Source organism: Solanum lycopersicum, chromosome 2 (genome assembly GCF_036512215.1).
Source record: "Solanum lycopersicum chromosome 2, SLM_r2.1".
Classification (NCBI taxonomy): Eukaryota; Viridiplantae; Streptophyta; class Magnoliopsida; order Solanales; family Solanaceae; genus Solanum; species Solanum lycopersicum.
The window spans coordinates 67224960-67247057 of NC_090801.1; the positions used below are offsets into that span (position 1 = coordinate 67224960).

General features: G+C 34.4%; 1 protein-coding gene across 19 annotated transcripts; it reads left to right on the forward strand.

The window, feature by feature from the left end:
• The first annotated feature begins 564 nt into the window (after nt 1-564).
• On the forward strand, nt 565-21942 carry LOC101256439 (uncharacterized). 19 transcript variants are annotated; one of them, XR_011215103.1, is made up of 16 exons: nt 565-2651; nt 2751-2855; nt 2955-3051; nt 3581-3715; nt 3834-3948; nt 4025-4107; nt 4969-5012; nt 7324-7503; nt 8658-8720; nt 8912-8951; nt 10809-12862; nt 12952-15554; nt 15750-15860; nt 19987-20056; nt 21024-21090; nt 21422-21942. XR_011215103.1 is itself a non-coding variant. In XM_069294597.1 (6 exons), exons 1-5 carry the CDS (start codon nt 2631-2633, stop codon nt 4995-4997), a joined length of 387 nt encoding a protein of 128 aa, XP_069150698.1. In that variant the 5' UTR covers nt 565-2630; the 3' UTR covers nt 4998-5012; nt 6993-7130. The 19 variants fall into 19 exon arrangements, 3 of the variants coding, with proteins under 3 accessions (XP_069150698.1, XP_069150696.1, XP_069150697.1); XR_011215104.1 differs by having other exon boundaries at nt 3834-3938; XR_011215089.1 differs by lacking the exon at nt 3834-3948.
• The last annotated feature ends 156 nt before the right edge of the window (nt 21943-22098 follow it).

The window sequence follows — 22098 nt, forward strand, 5'->3', positions numbered from 1 at the left end:
TTTCCACCCGGTGTACCTGCTATATATAGATGGATGACAATGGTAAGTTTAGTTTCTTTGACATCGATTTAATGCATTTTGATGTGCAGAAAGTTCTACTCAATTTGTATTTTACTTTATCACTTCTTTTGAACGATCTGGTGTCTCATGCTGATGGGAGAAAGATATGGTAACATTTTTGGAAAATGTTAGACTCACATCATCTCTTTTTTTTAATGATGCTGCTGTACATAATTTATTTTGCGTGACAACTATGATGTTCATAACTTGGAATGGTTGTTTAGTCTATAGGATTACATGCATTACCAACTGATAGGCCGGTTGATGGTTTGTGTACATTAATATCTTTTTACAGATGTTCTTTATTTATTGTTTTGTGGTTTTACTTGTAATTGGGAGAACTGGAATGGCTGTACACAACACAAAATATTGATGCTTACATTTTGTTTCTGCTTTTATTTTAAGATCTTCATGTCCATCACTTTCCTGGTGCTCAATTTGACCTATTAAATATGCTAAAACTGTTGATGTTTGGTAGTATTGTAGGGACTCAAGAAATTTCGAGGATACTATTTTATGCATCCTTCGTTTCAAAAGTATCAACTTACCTCCTTCAGTTAAGAGTTACTGAGTTGATATCTTTTCTCTTCTTTGAAGTAATAAAAGAGAGAGATATATTAATGACATGGATCCTAGAGGAACTTGCTTCATTTGAACACTTCTTTTTGAGAATTAAAAATACTGCTTCATTTGAATACTTTAAAGCTTCTTTAACGTTATAACAGACAACAGTTCTAATAAATACAAGAAATTATTAATTAGAATGGGACGATTAAGGAAAAGCGAGAATAGGCTTTGACGAAGTGACAAAATTTTCATATTTTTCTTTAATGAGTTGAGGAAGTGGGAGCACATGTAAACATAAGATGACGTTTAGTTCTTCTTAGTTTTCGACTGCAGACCATGACTAGATCAAACTTTAGAGCTGTTGCACTTTTTAGGATTACTGGATTTTGTTTCACTGATTACTTTGTCTGATAATGTAGACTCTTTGCTATGAACTGGATTAGGATGATAATGACTTCAATGCCATGTTATTTAATTGTTAGAAGTGCTGGTCATCACCAGCTCATAATTTCTACTTTGTGTACCATATGTAGGTTAAGAGAGGAGTGATTTGAGTTATTATCTGAAAGAAGCAAAATAAAAAGAGGTGTGTGTGTGTGTGTGGGGGGGGGGGGGTTCTTGTTTGTCTATTAGAACATGTCACTTGTTCATTTTTGTTCCATGTTAGATGTGCAATCCAATTGCCAGAATATGTGCAACATTTATATCCCTAGTTGGCACCATTGATACTGCTTCTGTTAATCTGATAAAGCTATTTTGATGTGCTTTATCGGTGAGAGCAATTCACTCGACATTTTTATTCAACTCTTAGGATTCATTGTATATGACGTTATTTGTACATGTGGCTTTGTTGAAGTATCCTTCTCATCTATTGCTATCCCATTCCCTGCACCATTTTTCAGATATATTATACCTGTGAATTATGATATCAGGAAAAAGAGGTGCAGGATCCAGAGTTACAAAGCGACACTTGAACTTCTTTCCTGCAGCCAAGAAATTGATTGGAGAATGCACTGTCAGGAGTGCAATTCGATCTTCACAGATTATTCTGTGGGGAAGTGCTTCTGCAAAGCATGATCCTGAGTCCAGATTCCTCTGTCAGATCAAAAATTCAAGTCAGTCAATACTCAAATGATTGCTCTCTTGCTCCATTGCACAATCGGTGTGAATTGGAAATCCAGAAACTCTGCACACCCCTTTCATCTAATGTTTTACCTACGGAGGATGGTTTCCTGGATAACGAATTCAGTGTTTCAGCTAGCTCCAGTTACAAATCAGACTGCCTATTAGTTCTATGACTTCCTTTTCTCTTGAGCTACTTTTGGAAAGCCTAGATAAGAATATAGTTGTTGAAGTATCCTCCTCATCTGTTGCTATCCCATTCCCTGCTCCACTTTTCAGATATACCTGTGAATTATGAGATCAGGAAAAAGAGGTGCAGGACCCAGAGTTGCAAAGTGACACTTGAACTTCGTTCCTGCAGCCAAAGAAATTGACCGGAGAGTGCACTGTCAGGAGTTAGATTCGATCTTCACGGATTATTCTGTGGGGAAGTACTTCTGAAAAGCAAGATCCTGAGTCCAGATTCCTCTGTCAGATCAAAAGTACTTCACGGATTGTTTCCACATGCTGCAAAAAGAGATCTCGATTTTATGCTTGTTCTAAAGAGGATATGAGTATTATAGGGGAAGTTGATGCTTGGGATGTTTATAGTTCAGGTCCTTCTGCATTCTATTATGATGGAGATGATTTGTCACATATACATTCTCATGGTGAAGAAAACCTTAAAAATTATTTGACACTCGAGCTATGCTCTTCTCTAGGGTGGATGGGAACTCGGGTAAATGGATTGATGCTGGAAATCGAGGTAAAACAGATGAGCTTATAAGGAAGAAGATCGGAATAAGTCATTCAGGTCATTCATTTTACAAAAGCATGAAGTTCTTTGCCACAAATGAGTCTTCAAGAATGGCAGCAGTAAATAACAAATATTATGACTGTTCATGATGCGCCGCTCACGCCAGGTAATTTGTCCTCGAGTGCTTGTTTGTATTAATAATCAATGATGCAGAAAATGTGCCCAACTAATTAATGTTCTTTTCCATCGTGCTGAAACTACATAGGTAAGGAGACTGCAGCAGTCTGCAGAGGCTATCTGCTCGGAGCTTCCACATCAATATAATCAATCTTCCACCCCAAGTCGTGGTGATGGTGTATTCTATGATGAAAGTTAGGTCGTGTTATCAACTTTCTTGGAAGGGTTAGGTTTCTTTCTGATAAGGAATCAATTATGTTAGTTACTCACACGGCCTGATGTTTCTCTCAGCAGGCCAAGTGTGAAAATGAAACTAGTTAACATCTGGAACAACAAATTACAATCTCAAGGAGAGTGTACAAGTACACACGATGAGGAGTCAATAGAAGGTAAACCATTCGGCCATTCCTGCCATTTGTTCCTGTCCTGAATAAGAGCTGAAATTTTTCTAGTGCATGTTTCAGTTAATTAGCTTCATTTCTTTCACCCAATTTTTCAAGATTATCTTAAACTACATTCTTATTAATCATGAAAGCATTATAGATTACCATGTCTCGTTACATGCTTCCTGGGCCGCATAAACTCTTTCAAATCCCATCTGATCTTGTAATAGAATTGTCATGCCCCGACATTTTTTACTTACAATTTCAGAATTCGCACCAACAAAAACTCAAAAAGTTTCTTATTTCTCGGACAAAATTTCAGAAGTTGCACCAAAAATGATTTTGAGATATTTTTCTTAATTCCTTTGTCTTTGTTTTCATTTGTGTTGGAACAATGACCCTGATATGGATAGAGTGGAAAAGATTCAAAGGAATGAGGATAAATATAACACGGCTACTAATTTTGGGGAGCAGCATAATTGATGGATTGATTGGTGATGTTACCATTCTATTTATTTATTGTTTATTTTCGTAGGTGCAATTATGCTTGGAGATGCGTTGTTACCTTCAACATGTTCTTTCATTGTTGAGGAGTTAAGGCAGACTTCATGTTTTAAGTTAGTGGAAAATTGCATTTCAGGAAATATCTGGTTTGGAACTTCATTTGATGGTATGCTTAAGAGAGGAATTCCATATTATTAATGACTGCAGTATCTTTTCCTTTGTTTGTGTGCTTAATGGGACCAACTACTGTTTCTCTTGTCAACTTGGGTTCTCTGCTTGAGCAGATTGCTAAGTTAGGTTCATTGAGTAGGGGTTCCTCCAAGGCATGGCATGAATAGCATCGTCATGAAATCAACCTAGAGCGTTTTGCAGAACAACTAAGATCATCCGTATCCTAATGTCTAAAAGCTCTTGTGTGAGTATACATAAATTTGTTTCTTCTTTCTGCCTACCAAACAATAATTTTGCACTGCAGATATCTATTTTGCGATCATCATATTGAAGGAGAATCTGATCTGGAGCACAATGCATCTAAACAGATTCAACAAATAAATGCATGTACTAATCTAACTCTAGCCTTTGGTGGCAGCAACTCTCTTTCTCTCTTCTTCACACATAAATGAAAAATTGGATGCTGCAATAGATTGACAGTTTTTATGCAAGTACTGCTACTCAGTGTATACAATATAGGGAAATGCTATGATAATGAAAACAGTAATTTGATTGGAACATCATGCATTTTGCTAGTTGTTAATACAGGATTTAGGAAGTCACTTTAACTAATAGGAAATAAGAATTGGGATTAGGAATTATTGGGAATAAAGCTACACTGAGTTATAAATACACAAGGGCTGAGAGAGATTGCCCACCTCTGTTCTCAAACCTTTTACGACACTTTATAGCTTATTCTCTTCAAATACTCCTCTTTTAGAAGGATATATTTCTGTATAAATGTGGAAAACAAAGCATGACAAACACTTCTTCTCTGGCTAGTTATTCCATTTTGCGGTATCAATACCAGAGTTTATATTAGTTCTGTGGTCCATGTTAAAAAGCAAGAAGGATCTTTTAGGATTTAAGCCTTTCAAATGTCATTTGTGCGCATTGTCTCTTTATGTCCATTTTGTGTTTTAATTGGATTAATTATAAAAAGTGAATTACAAATTGTGAGTTCTATCGGAAGAGCTTTTTTGTTGTAGTACCATCAGGTACAAGATGATGCTAGAGGTTCTCTCTCTTTGAGTTATAAGGCCTTGAAGCTTGAATAAATTCCAACTTAATTTGGAAAACTATTCATGACATCGTTCATGTTTTAGGAAATACTCCACTATCTAAAAACTAAAAAGATTCTCTTGCAAATGTTTCAAAAGAAAATGATATTTGTTTTTTTTATAATACATGTGGTTCCGTGTATTTTAGGCATTAATTCAATTGATGTGGACCTGTAAGAATTTCTTCAACAGGTTAGTCCATTGACACTCACAAGCTCTCATATTTCACTCCTTTATTTAATTAGTCTTTCTTGCTTAAACGTTGTGTCATGTTCTTTGAATTAACTCCAACATTACCTCCTTCCCCAATTAATGCCTTCCTTTAGTTTATTCTACACCTCTTTTTTTTTTTTGATGATCATACATCAACAAGAACCGAAGAAGCCGAAGGCTCCCAATGAGATTCGGTAAGATGCTGCTTTTATACCTTTTTGCCCTTCAAACTTCATCTTTAGACAAACTTTTGTTATTCATTACTTGTATTTGTTTTCCATTTCAATTTCCCCTTACATCATCAACTATTTCAAAGATGAAGACAAATGTGTAGTTGTTTGTACTTCACGCCACTCTATGAAATTATTTCTATGTGGAATCTGTTTGTCGCCAAGTTAAGGTAAACAACTTAGGTGACATTTATTTACAACTTTGAAGAGTTCGACTATTTGGTTATTCTGAAAAGGTGATTGGTACATTACTTTTCTATTTTCTAATTCTGATAACGTAATTGGAAGTTCCTACTAATGTTCAGACCAAAAATATTACTTAATTCATTCAAATTGAAGTAATACTTACAAAATGTATGTATAAAGATAAAACAGATGAACAAGGTTATTGTCGATGATATTGACAGTTGATATGTATGTTTCTTTTGTTTAAATTCAATTTTTTTTAGAAATTTTTAAGCTTGGATGCTATTAAAAGCTAACAGTTACTATGCTTTTCATTGGGAGCTAAAAGGATTTGGTAGTTTCTTTCTAGAAAAAGAAAAAAGAAACATCGATGGTCTTACCTTTCGTAGTTTTTTTAGATAAATATTAGTGTTTTTTAGTGATGAATGTTGAGGTTCAAGAAATAATGTTGTTCCTTCTATGTTTATTCCATATTTAAATCACTATATTGCATTCATAATCATTATATTCTTCTTTGTTGAAATGAATTTACCTTCCATCATGAATTCATGTATTATACTAATTGGCCAAATTTTTCATTAGTTTCACTTTTTTTTACAAAAAAAACCGCATCCACACATAAGCCACTCACAAATACAAACTATTCTTTGTTCTTGAAGAAAAAAAGAAATTCATAGATCATTTAACTACAAGATATAGAATGGCAACACATATTAGCATTTTATAATTGATCATAATATCATTTTATAATTGATCATAATATTTCAAAGCTACTATATATTTAGAATAACTTATATTGCCAAAATATTCAAAACAAAAGTACTATTTATCCTAATAAATATAAGCAATGACAACATAAACAATAACAAGGGAGTGAACCAAATACTAATTATCACGATTCAAGACAATCTTGAAAAAAGTAAAAAACATTTAATATAATGCCAAAAATGGAATTAACTTTCTTTTTTTGGTCAAAGAGGAAAAAATTAATCTTCCAGAGCCACTTGCCGCCGCAATAGCCATCTTCCTGGCTATATTCCCTTGTAAAGTGTCCTTCTTGTCCGCATTTGTAGCATCCCGCTCCTCCTCCACCGCCTCCTTGGCTACATTCCCTTGTGAAAGAAGGAAGGGGCTGCTACAAATGTGGGGAAGAAGGGCATTTTGGAAGGGATTGTAGGCAGAGAGATGGCTATGGGAGGGGCGGAGGTGGCTCTATATCATTTGATTATTCGCATTCTATTACATGTTTTTACTTTTTTCAAGATTGTCAAGAATCATGATAATTAATATTTGGATCACTCTCTTGTTATTTTTTATATTTATTAAAATAAATAGTACTTTTGTTATAAATATTTTTGCAATGTGACTTACTCTAAATGTATGCTGCATGCTTTGAAATATTATGATCAATTATGAAGTGTTAATGTGTGTTGTCATTCCATCTTTCTGTTCTAGATGCATCAAAAATGATTTTGAGATATTTTTCTTAATTCCTTTGTCTTTGTTTTCATTTGTGTTGGAACAATGACCCTGATATGGATAGAGTGGAAAAGATTCAAAGGAATGAGGATAAATATAACACAGCTACTAATTTTGGGGAGCAGCATAATTGATGGATTGATTGGTGATGTTACCATTCTATTTATTTATTGTTTATTTTCGTAGTTGCAATTATGCTTGGAGATGCGTTGTTACCTTCAGCATGTTTTTTCATTGTTGAGGAGTTGAGGCAGACTTCATTATGTTTAAAATGAGTGGAAAATTGCATTTCAGGAAATATCTTGTTTGGAACTTCATTTGTTGGTATGCTTAAGAGAGGAATTCCATATTATTAATGACTGCAGTATATTTTCCTTTGTTTGTGTGCTTAACAGGAGACCAACTACTGTTTCTCTTGTCAACTTGGGTGCTCTGCTTGAGCAGATTGCTAAGTTAGGTTCATTGAGTAGGGGTTCCTCCAAGGCATGGCATGAATAGCATCGTCATGAAATCAACCTAAAGCGTTTTGCAGAACGACTAAGATCATCCGTATCCTAGTGTCTAAAAACTCTCGTGTGAGTATACATAAATTTATTTCTTCTTTCTACCTACCAAACAATAATTTGGCACTGCAGATATCTATTTTGCGATCATCATATTGAAGGAGAATCTGATCTGGAGCACAATGCATCTAAACAGATTCAACAAATAAATGCATGTACTAATCTAACTCTAGCCTTTGGTGGCAGCAACTCTCTTTCTCTCTTCCACACACATAAATGAAAAATTGTATGCTGGAATAGATTGACAGTTTTTATGCAAGTACTGCTACTCAGTGTATACAATATAGGGAAATGCTATGATAATGAAAACAGTAATTTGATTGGAACATCATTCATTTTGCTAGTTGTTAATACAGGATTTAGGAAGTCACTTTAACTAATAGGAAATAAGAATTGGGATTAGGAATTATTGGGAATAAAGCTACACTGAGTTATAAATACACAAGGGCTGAGAGAGATTGCCCACCTCTGTCGCGAAGCGTGGTAGGCCTGCGCCGGGGGAGCATACCATAGGGAGGAAAGGGAGCTCGGACGGTGGAAGAGCCAGGGGAGGCTGGGTCATTTGACGGAAATGGAAGGCTTTTCCCTATTAGAGAAGGCCCTATGGAGTAAGGGGAAGTGGATGAATTCTTGGAAAAAGAGGGAGCTGTTCTCAAACCTTTTACGACACTTTATAGCTTATTCTCTTCAAATATTCCTCTTTCTGAAGGATATATGTCTGTCTAAATGTGGAAAACAAAGCATGACAAACACTTCTTCTCTGGCTAGTTATTCCATTTTGAGGTATCAATATCAGAGTTTATATTAGTTATGTGGTCCATGTTAAAAAGCAAGAAGGATCTTTTAGGGTTTAAGCCTTTCCAGTGTCACTTGTGCGCATTGTCTCTTTATGTCCATTTTATGTTTTAATTGGGTTAATTATAAAAAGTGAATTACGAATTGTGACTTCTATCAGAAGAGCTTTTTTGTTGTAATACCATTAGTTACAAAACGATGCTAGAGGTTCTCTCTCTTTGAGTTATAAGGCCTTGAAGCTTGAATAAATTCCAACTTAATTTGGAAAACTATTCATGACATTATTCATGTTTTAGGAAATACTCCACTATCTAAAAAGATTCTCTTGCAAATGTTTCAAAAGAAAATGATATTTTTTTTTGATAATACAGGTGGTTCCGTGTATTTTGGGAGTTAGTCCAACTTATGTGGACCTGTAAGAATTTCTTCGACATGTAAGTCCATTGACACTCACAAGCTCTCATATTTCACTCCTTGGTTTAATTTGTCTTTCTTGCTTAAATGTTGTGTCATATTCTTTGAATTAACTCCCCCGGTTTAACATTATCTCCTTCCCTAATTAATGCCTTACTTTAGTTTATTCTACCCCTCTCATTTTTATTTTTTTTGATTATACATCAACAAGAACCGGAGGGGATGAAACCGAAGGCTCCCAATGAGATTCGGTAAGATGCTGCTTTTATACCTTTTTGCCCTTCAAACGTCATCTTTAGACAAACTTTTGTTATTCATTACTTGTATTTGTTTTCCATTTCAATTTCCCCTTACATCATCAACTATTTCAAAGATGAAGACACACGTGTAGTTGTTTGTACTTCACGCCACTCTATGAAATTATTTCTATGTGGAATCTGTTTGTCACCAAGTTAAGGTAAACTACTTAGGTGACATTTGTTTACAACTTTGAAAACAGACTTTTCTAACTTAGAGTTCGACTATTTGGTTATTCTGAAAAGGTGATTGGTAATTTTCTAATTCTGATAACGTAATTGGAAGTTCCTACTAATGTTCAGACCAAAAATATAACTTCATTCATTCAAATTAAAGTAATACTTACAAAATGTATGTATAAAGATAAAACAGATGAACAAGGTGATTTTCGATGATATTGACAGTTGATATATGTATGTTTCTTTTGTTTATAAAATTAGAAGTTTTTAAGCTTGGATGCTATTAAAAGCTAACAGTTACTATGCTTTTTATTTGGAGCTAAAAGGATTTGGTAGTTTCTTTCTAGAAAAAGAAAAAAGAAACAATCATGGTCTTACCTTTCTCAGTTTTTTAGATAAATATTAGTTTTTTTTAGTGATGAATGTTGAGGTTCAAGAAATAATGTTGTTCCTTCTATGTTTATTCCATATTTAAATCACTATATTGCATTCATAATCATTATATTCTTCTCTGTTGAAATGAATCTACCTTCCCTCATGAATTCATTTATTATACTAATTGGCCAAATTTTCCATTAGTTTCACTTTTTTACAAAAATACCGCATCCCCACATAAGCCACTCACAAATACAAACTATTCTTTGTTCTTGGATAAAAAAGAAATTCATAGATCATTTAACTACAAGATATGGAATGGCAACACACATTAACATTTTATAATTGATCATAATATTTCAAAGCTACTATAGATTTAGAGTAACTCATATTGCCAAGATATTCAAAACAAAAGTACTACTTATCCTAATAAATATAAGCAATGACAACATAAACAATAACAAGGGAGTGAACCAAATACTAATTATCACGATTCAAGACAATCTTGAAAAAAGTAAAAAACAATTAATATAATGCCAAAAATGGAATTAACTTTCTTTTTTTGGTCAAAGAGGAAAAAGTTAATCTTTCAGAGCCACCTGCCGCCGCAATAGCCATCTTCCTGGCTATATTCCCTTGTAAAGTGTCCCTCTTCGCCGCATTTGTAGCATCCCGCTATTCCTCCACCGCCTCCCTGGCTACATTCCCTTGCGAAAGAAGGAGGGGGCTGCTACAAATGTGGGGAAGAAGGGCATTTTGGAAGGGATTGTAGGCAGAGAGATGGCTATGGGAGGGGCGGAGGTGGCTCTGGAGATTAATATTTCTTCTTTGACCAAAAAAAGAAAATTAATTTGATTTTTCGCATTGTATTAAATGTTTTTACTTTTTTCAAGATTGTCAAGAATCATGACAATTAATATTTGGATCACTCTCTTGTTATTTCTCTTATTTATTAAAATAAATAGTACTTTTCTTATAAATATTTTTGCAATGTGACTTACTCTAAATGTATGTTGCATGCTTTGAAATGTTATAATCAATTATGAAGTGTTAATGTGTGTTGTCATTCCATCTTTATGTTCTAGATGCAAGGTATCTTGTAGTTAAATGATATATGAATTTCTTTTTTTTCTTCAACAAGAAAGAAGAGTATGTATTTGAGAGTGGTTTATGCGGGGATGTTTTTTTTTTTTTTTATAACTTAAAGTGAAATGGATGAAGTTGGTTGACATAGCATGCCCTCTATGGAATCCTCAGCATTCTCTAACATCCAATGGAAGGAGCGGAAACCACACTGGATCATGAATCAGGTGCTGGAATACTTTCTGATTTACTGCCATCTGTAGCTATTTTAGTAGCTTAGTATAGCGATTCCATACATTGGTTTTTTTTACGGAGTTTACATTGCAATAACATTTCTTTTCATAAATGTACTACTGTTAATTGCAAAAAGATGTAATCTCACTTATTCCTGAATAGAGATCTGTATCATGTATCAATTATAGTACTCACATACTCTGTTCCTCTAGCTTATCTCTTTATTATAGAAGCAAATCTTTGGTTGGTATTTCGTGTACACATGCTTGGATTAGTTTCTATGTGGAAATAGTTGCTTGAAAATCTAAATAAAATGAAAAGACACTTCTATTATCTGGTAACTTATAGTTATCCCCCTTTCAGTAGTTAGTAGTAAAGATTTCTAACTCACAAGTCACGGGGTTTGATTTTCTTCAAAAGTGAGTTTTAAAACAGACTCGATGCTGGTGCCACCAAGATGTACTAATTTACCCTTTCACAGGTATTGAGTGGAAAGTTGCGGAGTTGTTCTTGAAGCCCCACTCGCACAATTCTCGTTTAATTATAAGAAGTTAAGTATTTTTGAATGAAGACACTCAATTGGGCAAACATCCGTAAATTCCCTCAGTGACCTTTCTGGCTTTTATTGTTTCTTAAAAATGGAAAATTGTGCCAGGTAAGAGATAGGGGAATTGTATGGTTCGTGTTTTCCGATTCTGTTAACGTCTTGAGGATCTGTTGAGGTGGTCTGCTGCTAAGAACATCATAGTTATGTGAGTAACGATGGAATGTCGTGCTTTCATGCAGTTTTAATCCTTTACACTATAGTTGCACCTGCAAATTTGTGTGTTGCTTGCAAAACAAGCAGTGACCTCCCAATTGGGCAGTGACCAGGGAGGAGGTTCTTCATTGAATTCTTATATTACTTTCTTTGCTACTTCGTATGATGAGAGCATATGTTTTATATGAAAATTGATACTATTTTTTCTCAGATGCTCCTTTTTAGTATCATAATTTTCTTTATACACAACCCTTAGTTCTTTTTAAAATGAGATTTACTTCCTTATAGGACTGTCCTTTTTATTTTCTTATACTTGTGTACTCCTAGTTTGAACTTTAACCCAGTTTCCACTTTCCACCCGGTGTACCTGCTATATATAGATGGATGACAATGGTAAGTTTTAGTTTCTTTGACATGGATTTAATGCATTTTGATGTGCAGATAGTTCTACTCCGTTTGTATTTTGCTTCATTACTTCTTTTGAACGATCTGGTGTCTCATGAGATGGAGTGGTGCTGATGGGAGAAAGATATGGAAACATTTTTGCAAAATGTTGGACTCACCATCTATTTTTTTTTAATGATGCTGCTGTTCATAATTTCTTTTGCCCGACAACTATGATGTTCATAACTTGGAATGGTTGTTTAGTCTAAAGATTGCATGCACTACTCAACTGATAGGCTGGTTGACGGTTTGTGTACATTAATATCTTTTTTGGATGTTCTTTATTTATTGTTTTGTGGTTTTTCTTGTAATTGGTTGAACTGGTATGGCTGTACACAACACAAAATACTGATGCTTACATTTTGTTTCTGCTTTTATTGTAAGATCTTCATGTACATCACTTTCCTGGTGCTTCATTTGCAATAAAATGCTTTCTTTACCTGTACCGCTTCCCCAAGAGGGGTTTTGGTTGTTGAAGGGGGGGGGGGGAGATGATTTTTTTTTTTCTGTTGTTGATCACTACTGTTAGATGATTTGATTATTAACTCTAGCTGAAGTTGACCTGGAACATACATATTGGTACTTAAACTTAAGTACTTTAACTATGGTTTCATATGCTTGCTTTATACCTGCGAAATCAAAATACAGCCATTCCGATGATATGTGTACTTTCCCAAATCCCAGCAAGCTTTGGCTTTAAAAGGAGAGCCTTTGAGCTCTACTTCTAGAGTTCCTTCGTGGGAAATTATTACTAAAACTCATGGGAGCCAGTATTGGAAAGGTTTTGAAGGTAAAGTTCTTTTGAGTTTTAGTTGGTAGTATCCAATAGGATAGGTATGAAACAACTAACCTGGTCTTTATTCCTGCCATTGTTTACAGGATGACAAGTGTTTGTACCTTGGAATTGATGATTTCAGACAAGATGTTGGTACAACAGGTAATTTCTAGGGATTTTTCTTTTTTGCAGTCATTGTTCAGTGATGTATTTTACCACCAACCAGTTCAAAGGAAGCAATTGCACTCCAAGTACTTCTAGCTTTTCAAACTTAAAACAAGAAAAAGAAAATTGATTTATGTACTTTACTAAAGCTGTTCTGTGATCTGATTGCTCTTTTGGTTTGCTATACAATCTGGAAGGCCAAAGAGGGTCTTGCATTCTCTGAAATTGTCTTTTTTAAGAATCGACCTTATGCATCCCAGTGTCTCCTTCAAATTTGTTGATATTGAAAGGTCATCTTTGATACACCAGTAACTTAAGGATATTTCCTGTCTAGTTTTTCCGATCTTGTTCATTTGCATGCAGTAAGGTTTGAGCTTCTTCTTAGACCGTTAACAAATTGAGTGCAAGTGATGGTTAATTCAAGCTTTCAGGATACCTCTCAGGTCCTGATGTTTATACAGTGCAAGTATACAAGCATAGATAAAGTGATGTGATAAGTTATCTTCTGTTCTCTTTGTTTCTTTGACAACCATGGTTTAATTGTCTGGTACTTAGGTTTTTCTGCATCCACTTATTTCAGTATATTGTCTTGACAAAAGAAACAGAAAACTAATTCTTGGTTTAACTTTTACTTTATCGAATGCTTGTTTTTTACAGTGTATTTGTTTTCCTTGACCTTCTTATTGCTGATATCAATTCAAGATTTTTTTCCCAAGGACCAATACATAAATTACTCAGAGCATGTTTGGATTGACTTGTTTTAAGTGCTTTTAAGTACTTTTGGAGTATTTGGAGAATTTCAGAAAGGGCTTATAAGCACTTAATTTTAAGCTAAAATGTTAAAATAAGCCAAAAGTCATCAGTTAGAATTTCTAACTTATGGCTTTTGGCTTCGAAGTTAAAAGTCAAAAGACAATTCAAACTGGCTCTTAATAACACCAACGATGAGTTTCGACAGTACTTCTGAAATAGAGCAGCTATGTAGATATTGATATATCCACTGTTTTTGATGTACCTAAACTGCCCAAGATCTTTATATGTTTAGACGTAGGCATTTAGGATTTAATTTTTTTTGTAGGGTTTTAGTGTGCAGGTCAACTAGTACTACTTATCCGTGAATCGCTCATCTTTATTGTTCAAACCTTACAACAGTTGAAAAGTTGCAGGAGTCAAACTGTTATGATCCTAACAATGTTCCTGCAAATGCTATAGTAAATATTATCATGAAGTGCTCTTGTGGGGATAGTCATGTTTCAAAAGATTATGGACAATTTATAACTTTTCCTCTTTGCACTGACCAGAATTTGGTTACATAGCCAATGAACTTAATCTACCACAGAAGTTGTCGGAAGACTATCCTGAAGCAAATTTCAGCAGGGGAAGTGGTCTGGCTTCTATACTCATATTCTTTGCATATTTTAAGTACAATTAGTCAAGTTCGGATTAGGATTAACAGAATGGTATGCAGAACCATTAAAAGGAAACCTGCTCGTTGTATATTATCGGGAAGGAATAACTTTGCATACTACAATCATAGTTAATTTTCGGATGATTTGACATTATGTCAAAGCTGAGAATTGTCACTTGGATATCCGGTACTATATATGCCAAGTGTTAGCTGATATAGTTTTCTTTTAGATCTCTGTTTCTGAAATTTATTGCAGATCAAAATGGAACTTATCCACTATTAAAAACTTCTATAAGGTATTCCCCAACCCCAGTGAGCTCCTAATCATGCGTATATTGGTAGCTAATTGTTGTTTCTTGCTTTTCACAGCTCAAAAGGTTGGTCTTTACTACTATAATGGCACTGTTTTCAACTTATCAAGTCTGAGGTATCAAAATAGCTCTGAATGTGATTGTAATCTACTAAACACATTGTGTTATTGACTGGAATCCCAGGTGGGGCAATAGCTGGCATACGGGTTGTAGCAGTTCTTGTGGTAGTCCTTTTAGTGTCTTGCATGTATCTTACCTTTTATAGAGGCAGGAAAACGGAAGGAAATTGTCTCTTAACTTGCAATGTTACAAACACAATACTAATAAGAGCATGTTCCTGGTAATTTTATTGATTTCATTCTTACTGATGTATGCTTAATTACCCGTCAAGCTCTATGGTGGAGATTCCTGTTTCTCATTTCTCTTGCCTTGGGAATGAGGAATCATCATCATCTTCATCATAATGACTTGTTAGAGGTATTATTCTTTTTTCCATTTGTTAAAAAAAATATAAGCTTCCTACGATCGATCCTGGAATGATAAAAGTATGTCAACTGTTCTGTGAAAGTAATGTGTTTGGTTCATCCTTAGAATAAACCTTTTAATATCTTTAAATGACTCGGGTCAAGCAAATTTCGAGAATTCTTCAGAAGGGGGACCTCTTAATAACGGTGCTTCTTCAGAGGTCCCGAGGTTTGCTGTGGATAAATCTGTTGAATTTTCATATGATGAACTCGCTAATGCCATTGACAACTTCAGCACATCCTACAAGATTGGCCGAGGTGGTTTTGCATCTGTTTACTATGGAGAGTTACGAGGCGAGGTTCGTTATATTGTTGTTGTTAGATTGAATAATTTACAATTATTCGGATACTCGGATTGATCATCGACCTAGTTCTAGCTGCTTTATTATGTGACTGTTGCACCATTCACATAGTCGTCTTGACTCGGCATGCATTTATTTTCCATAGTCGAAGTTACTCCTGCTTCTAATCTCCTTTGTCTTAATAAAATGCAGAAAGATGGTATCAAGAAGATGGATATGCAATCAACAAAAGAATTCCTTGCTGAATTGAAGGTTTTGGCACATGTTCATCACTTGAACTTGGTAAATTCGTTAATCATACTGGTATACTATCTTTTCCTACTTGATTATATAACCTCTCTGGCACCTGCTCAATTTAGATTGTTCATTATCTTGCAATCATTTTAATTCGTCCACTTTCGATTATCGTACTACATTCTTTTCATAAGTATATCATTTTCACCTTAGTATTAGGTCTAACATTCAAGTTATACACAACACACCAACTATTCACATGAGAAATTATGCACGAGTCATCACATAAATTAGAGTGAATGGAGTGAAACGATGATGATGAAAACTAAACCAAGTAAGCACGATTTAAATCCAAGAAATGAAGATTTTTCTTAAAAGTCACTATAGCCTCTCGAAGATAAGTACAGACGTCTCCATACAGATTCTCAAGACTCTACTTAGACTCGGCTTGTACACACGTGAGACCTACGAACTTGGGGCTCTGATAGAATTTAAAGGAGCTAGAGCTATAAATAAATAAATTAGCGGGATATAGTGTAGCTTTCAGAAGGAGGTGAGAACAAGGATATTTATGCAGTAACGCAGATTGTAAGAGTCAAAGATGTCAAAAAGTGTGGATAATTGAATTCAAAGATATGTGGTTTCATTTGTTTTGCCTAGATTATTATGATAGTTTTACGGGTTCATCATATTGGTTAAAAGTTGTTGGATAAGATTTGAGAAAGAAGTTTTCATACGTTCAACTCGAGTGTGATTATAAGTTTATTTCGTGGTTTTGAGCTTGGTAATGAGTATGATTGCTTTTTTTGTGTGTGTGAAAGATACGATAAGATCAATGGAGAGGCGATCAATTATAAGCTAAGATACGTGAATTCATAAAAATCTTCAAGGTATGAGCTAATGGTAAGCGATAAAGAGATTGAGTTACACAATTGAATTCAAAATTAAAGTTTTTCTTGGTGAGTTTAGGTCTGTGGTAGTGTGCATTGTCAAGTTATGAATTGGTAAAGTATGAAAGGATCGATCACATTAAGTATAAAGCATTTGGAAGGACTTAAAAGTTTAGTAATACAGTTGGTTACTTTTGATTGCTACACCCAAGGGGGATTTCATATAATGTTAAGTTTTTTAGGATAAGGTAAGAATATCATAAGTTGGTGGTCAAAAGATAAGATTGGCAAGCGAGTCAAGCAAAGAGAAAAAGATTTTGGTGTATTAAAGAGTTCAAGGTAGAAAAATGGAGGAACACTACCTCTCGTATAAGCCCTTGGTTTGTAGTGGAAGAATTAATTGATTTTTTACTGTGACATGTGAACTAGTTCGGTATAGACTTACAAAGAAGTTATCATCGACTTTTCTAAAGATTGTGTTTTGGTTGGGTGACACGCAACTAGGTGTAGGAGATTCTATGTGTTTATGTTGAGTTAGATTGTTCAAATTATGATATGTAACTTATTGATGTTGAACAATGTAAGCCTACAGTTTTACACGAGTAATGAGGATTCAAGGGGATTGAAACTACTTTGTTGATGGGATGATACAAACTGTTATGATGTGTTACGTAGGCATTTGATAGTGAGTAGAAGTTATGAGCTTATAGTATACCGAAGTATTGGAGTGACCAAGAATTTCTTAAGTTTTGGTATGATATGATGGTTGTGAATCTTAGTTAATTGAAATTTAGTATCTGAAATATTATGTGATGTTGACATTGTACGTGATTTAATAAACTTTATATTGATTGGAAAAGAAACTTTTATATTTGAAATTAGTGCTATCGGCCTTGGGTGGGATCTGTATCTGTTATGAAATACTTAAATGGACAGAGAGGGAACCATAGTTTGAAAATTTTGGAGGCGATAATGTGTTTGTTAAGAATACTTTAATACTAGGTTTGAGAATAAGGTAAATGGCTGGTATGGCTATGAAGTTCTGTTATTATTAAGAGTATTGACCTTAGTGAAATACTGTAAAGAGCATTTGTGGTTCGATAAAAGAAGTATGTGAGCAATTATAATCGAGACTAAATTGGTGATTGTGGATAGATAGAAAATTAAGAGACAGAGTCATATGAATGAAAATGTTTGATATGGGAACTATGGAAGAAGTATCTAGTGTTATTCGACTTTGGTTCTGTATATTCTTATATAAGCACCTACTTCGTTTTGAAATGATTTGAAGTGAGGTTTGCTACCTATACCCACATATTTTTTCATATCTATGAGTGAATTCCTAGTGGTGGATCGGGTGCGCCGATCCTGTGATTGTACTCTTGGTAGGGTTGAACCCTTGGTTAGACGGTTCATTTTAGTTATGGAAGACTTGGTGTGTTGTTTAAGATAGTGTAAGTAGCTAGTGATTCTACACGCACAACTTTGCTTAAGAACTCATACAAGTGCTACCATGGATACTTACAGTTGTCTGATTGTCTTAATATTCATCTTGTCATTGAGGTCACTTTTCGAATATGTGTGATTGAATGAAGGGAGCATTGGGTTTTAGCTCTACTGTTCTTAAAGGTTGTATACCATAACAACTATTGATCTACCATTTGATGGTGTTGTTATAGGTTCTGTTAGCTTGAGTGTATATAGCTAAGTGCTTACTTCATCTTGTTCTTCTTTGGGTTAGATAAGTTTGATTCTTACTTGATGATTACCCGATGTCTAAAGATCAAATTTTTATAACTTGAGCTCGTGAAAAGCTTGAGTTGTGAAGAAAAAAGATCTTGATAAGATTTGTGATGGTTTGTGCATTATGAGTGTCACGGTTGATTTAAGATTACTTCTGGTTGTAGTCATTATTGATTCAGAAAGTTATCTTGGTTATGTGAGAAAAGATTTGTCATGATGATTGTGCTAAGATCTAATGGATTTGAATTTGAGTTGGGTTTATGAGTTAGTTTATTGCCTGATTATCACTCTTGAGTTATAGATCTATCAAATTGTGACTCAAAAGTTCAGTTCTTAATAGTGAATCTTGATGGAATGGTCTTAAGGAGAAACTCACTTGGAGGGATGAACACCGACTAGTAGCTCATAACATAAGATTTTGGTAACATGGTTAATCTTCCTTCTATTTCTTTATGTTCGAGGACGAACATGATTTTTAGTGGTGGATAATGTAATGACCCGGAAGGTCATTTTTGGGAATTTTCATAAAATTAGCGTTTTACCCCCTTAAAAGTTGCCCCGAGTAATTTTTTTGATTAGCCGGTATATTTTATTTGAAAATTTTGAATTACTTGATAACTACAATTATTTAATTAGTGGTAAGTTTTAAATAATTAACCATTTAAGTTGTTAATGGGTCAAGTCTATAATTTGATAACCCTATACCACTTGGCCCTATATTAAAGGTTATCATGTTAAAGAGAAAATATCATCAATTACTTCTAATTAGAAGCAGTTAGAACACGAAAGTTACAGAGTATTTTTCATGCGTAAGCCGCCGAAACAAAATTCTCATCATAGTCTAGGTAAGATACTTCAATTAAATTTATTCCTAAAGTTATAAAAATATCAATTGGAGGACGAGTAGAAATCATGTGGTGGTCATATACTTAACTACTGCTTCTGGTATTTTCTTGATTTTGCCGTATGAATTTGTATAACAATTTGGTCATGTATGATGACTATAATTATAATTAATTATTGTCCAATAATGATAGTGGGTGGTTTCTGGATGATTAACCATGGAAGAAATATCATTTCCATAACTAATAACTAAAACATTGATATCCTATAACTAGGTCTGTAAATATTATTTTGTAATTTGTTAATTGGGCAAAAACCAAAGGTCGGAAGATGATAATGATGTACGTGTTTGGAAGAAGGTTTTAAACTTGGAAACAAAAGGAAAATATATTATTATTAAAGAAGTTAATGTTCTGTTTATTCTTTTTCTTTTCAAATGAATTTGATGATCCTATTCTTATATAATTAGCATAGCTTTGATACAATATTATCTTTAATTAAATTAAGTGTATTATATTATAGGAAAGCTATTAAGATGGTAGTTTTTGGAGAAATTATGACTTAACTCTATATTTGAAATTAGAAAATATGAGATTTGACCTATTGATTGGAATCAAGATTTAGGAAATTTATTATACCTTTGAGTGAGTGTTGGGTCTAAGTTTGACGTATGAGTGTTGTTAATGTCGAAATTTTATTATGATTATCGATTTGAATAGATTGCCTTGAGTTGGAAGTTCAACGAAAGGGGAAGGCTAAAGTCTTGAAGTGACAGTTCGACTATTTGAGGCAAGTGGATTTCTAAACCCTTGCGAAGTGTATGAAATATGTGTATTTCCTTATGGTATATGTTTTGGAGTAATAAGATTTGGTGAAGGGTTGACTTGTCCACATTGATTAATACTAATGATGAAAAAGGGTAATAAAAGGCAATTTGAATAATTGATTTTTGGGTAATGTGTTCATAATGAAGAATGGTTTGAAAGACTTATTGAGTCATTATTGATGTTGTTGTGAATTGTGCAGTGTTATGAATGTGTTCATAATGAAGAATGGTTTGAAAGGCTTGTTGAGTCATTGTTGATGTTGTTGTGAATTGTGCAGTGTTATGAAAATGGTCATATCCTTTTTATTTGTGTGAACATGTCATTTGCATTATTTTAAGACATGATTGTAACAAGTGTTACATGCATTGAGAAAGAATGAGAACTTAAAGAGGATGTACCATTTAGAGGGACATATCACGCGCCGCGATGGATACTATATTTCGAGGGACGTATCGCGCGCCGCGATGGTTACTATTATCGAGAGTCGTCTCGTGTGCCGTGACAGATGCATGGACAGATAAGTCCCTTATGGGTCCCGGACTGAGAGACAGTGGGTGTGTATCACTAGGTCAGACATGCATCATTATACTTGACATTACATTCCATTACACTGCACATACTTATCATTAGTGAACTTGATATTGTGTTTTGCTGATCTAATGATTGCCTTTTTGCGGAACTTGTGATTGTTGAATACTAAGCTTGTCATTGAGGATATCTAATTTGTCTAAGTGTTTTTGTTGAGTTACGTTTTATGTAAACTGTGAGCTGTTAGGTTGGGTTGATTTTAATGCAGGTTGTAGTTGTGGAGGTTCGGTTGGGAGTGGTAGGAGTACCCGTATTTCATCCCCTTAGCTTGTGTTTAGAGGTTTACTTGCTGAGTACCGTGTGGTTTGGTACTCACCCCTTGCTTCTACAAATTTTTGTAGGGTATGAGCCTGGATTTTTGTTGTAGTTGTCACTCTTCTTTTCCGAGACTTCTTGGAGATTTGTGAGGTAGCTGTTTCCATCTCAGCATACTTTCTTCTCCATAATTGTGATCTTGTTCTATTTTAGAAACAAATTCATTTGAGACTTGAGTTTTTCTTTTGAATCAATTGTAATACTTTAGAGGTTTGTACACGTGACTATCAGGTTTTGGGGTTTTTATTAAGTTACTTAAATTTTATTTCCGCACTTTATTGTAATGGTTGAGTTTAGGCTGACTTGTCTTGGTGGGATAAGTCGAGTGTCATCACGTCCATTTTCGGGTCATGACAAAATATTCATTCACCCCATATGTCATAAAGATTACGAGATACTATTTCACGTGTTGAAACAATTGCAGGTACGTTTAATAGGATATTGCATTGAAGGATCCTTGTTCTTACTTCTTAGTATATGGGTTCATTGAAAATGGAAACCTAAGCCACCATTTGCGCCATTTTAAGTATGGTTTCGTATGCTTGCTTTTACACCAGCGACATCAAAATACAGCCATTAAGATGATATGCATGCTTTCTCAAGTCTCAACAAGCTTTGGCTAAAGGAGAGGGCACAGAGCTCTATTTTCTGATGTTTCTTTGTTGGAAATTGTTACTAAAAGCCCTAATGAATATCATAAGGTTTTGAATGTAAAGTTCTTTTGAGTTTTAGTTGGTAGTATCCATTAGGATAGGTATGAAACTACTGACTTGGTCTTGGTCGTTGTCATTGTTTACAAGACGACAAAGTGTTTGTACCTTGAAATTGCTGATTGTAGACCAGATGTTGGTACAACAGGTAATTCTGTGCCAACCTCCTACCTGATACATGAGTTGACTTCTGTTTGCTAATAAGGAATTCTTGGGATTTTTCTCTTTGCTATCATTGTTCGTGATGTATTTCACCACCAACCAAATTGAAGAAAGAAAATGCACAATAAGTGCTTCTAGTTTTCTCACAATTCAAACAAACAAAAAATATTGGTTTACATACTTCATTTCTAAATTTGTACTCTGTTCTGATTGATCTTTTGGTTTGCAT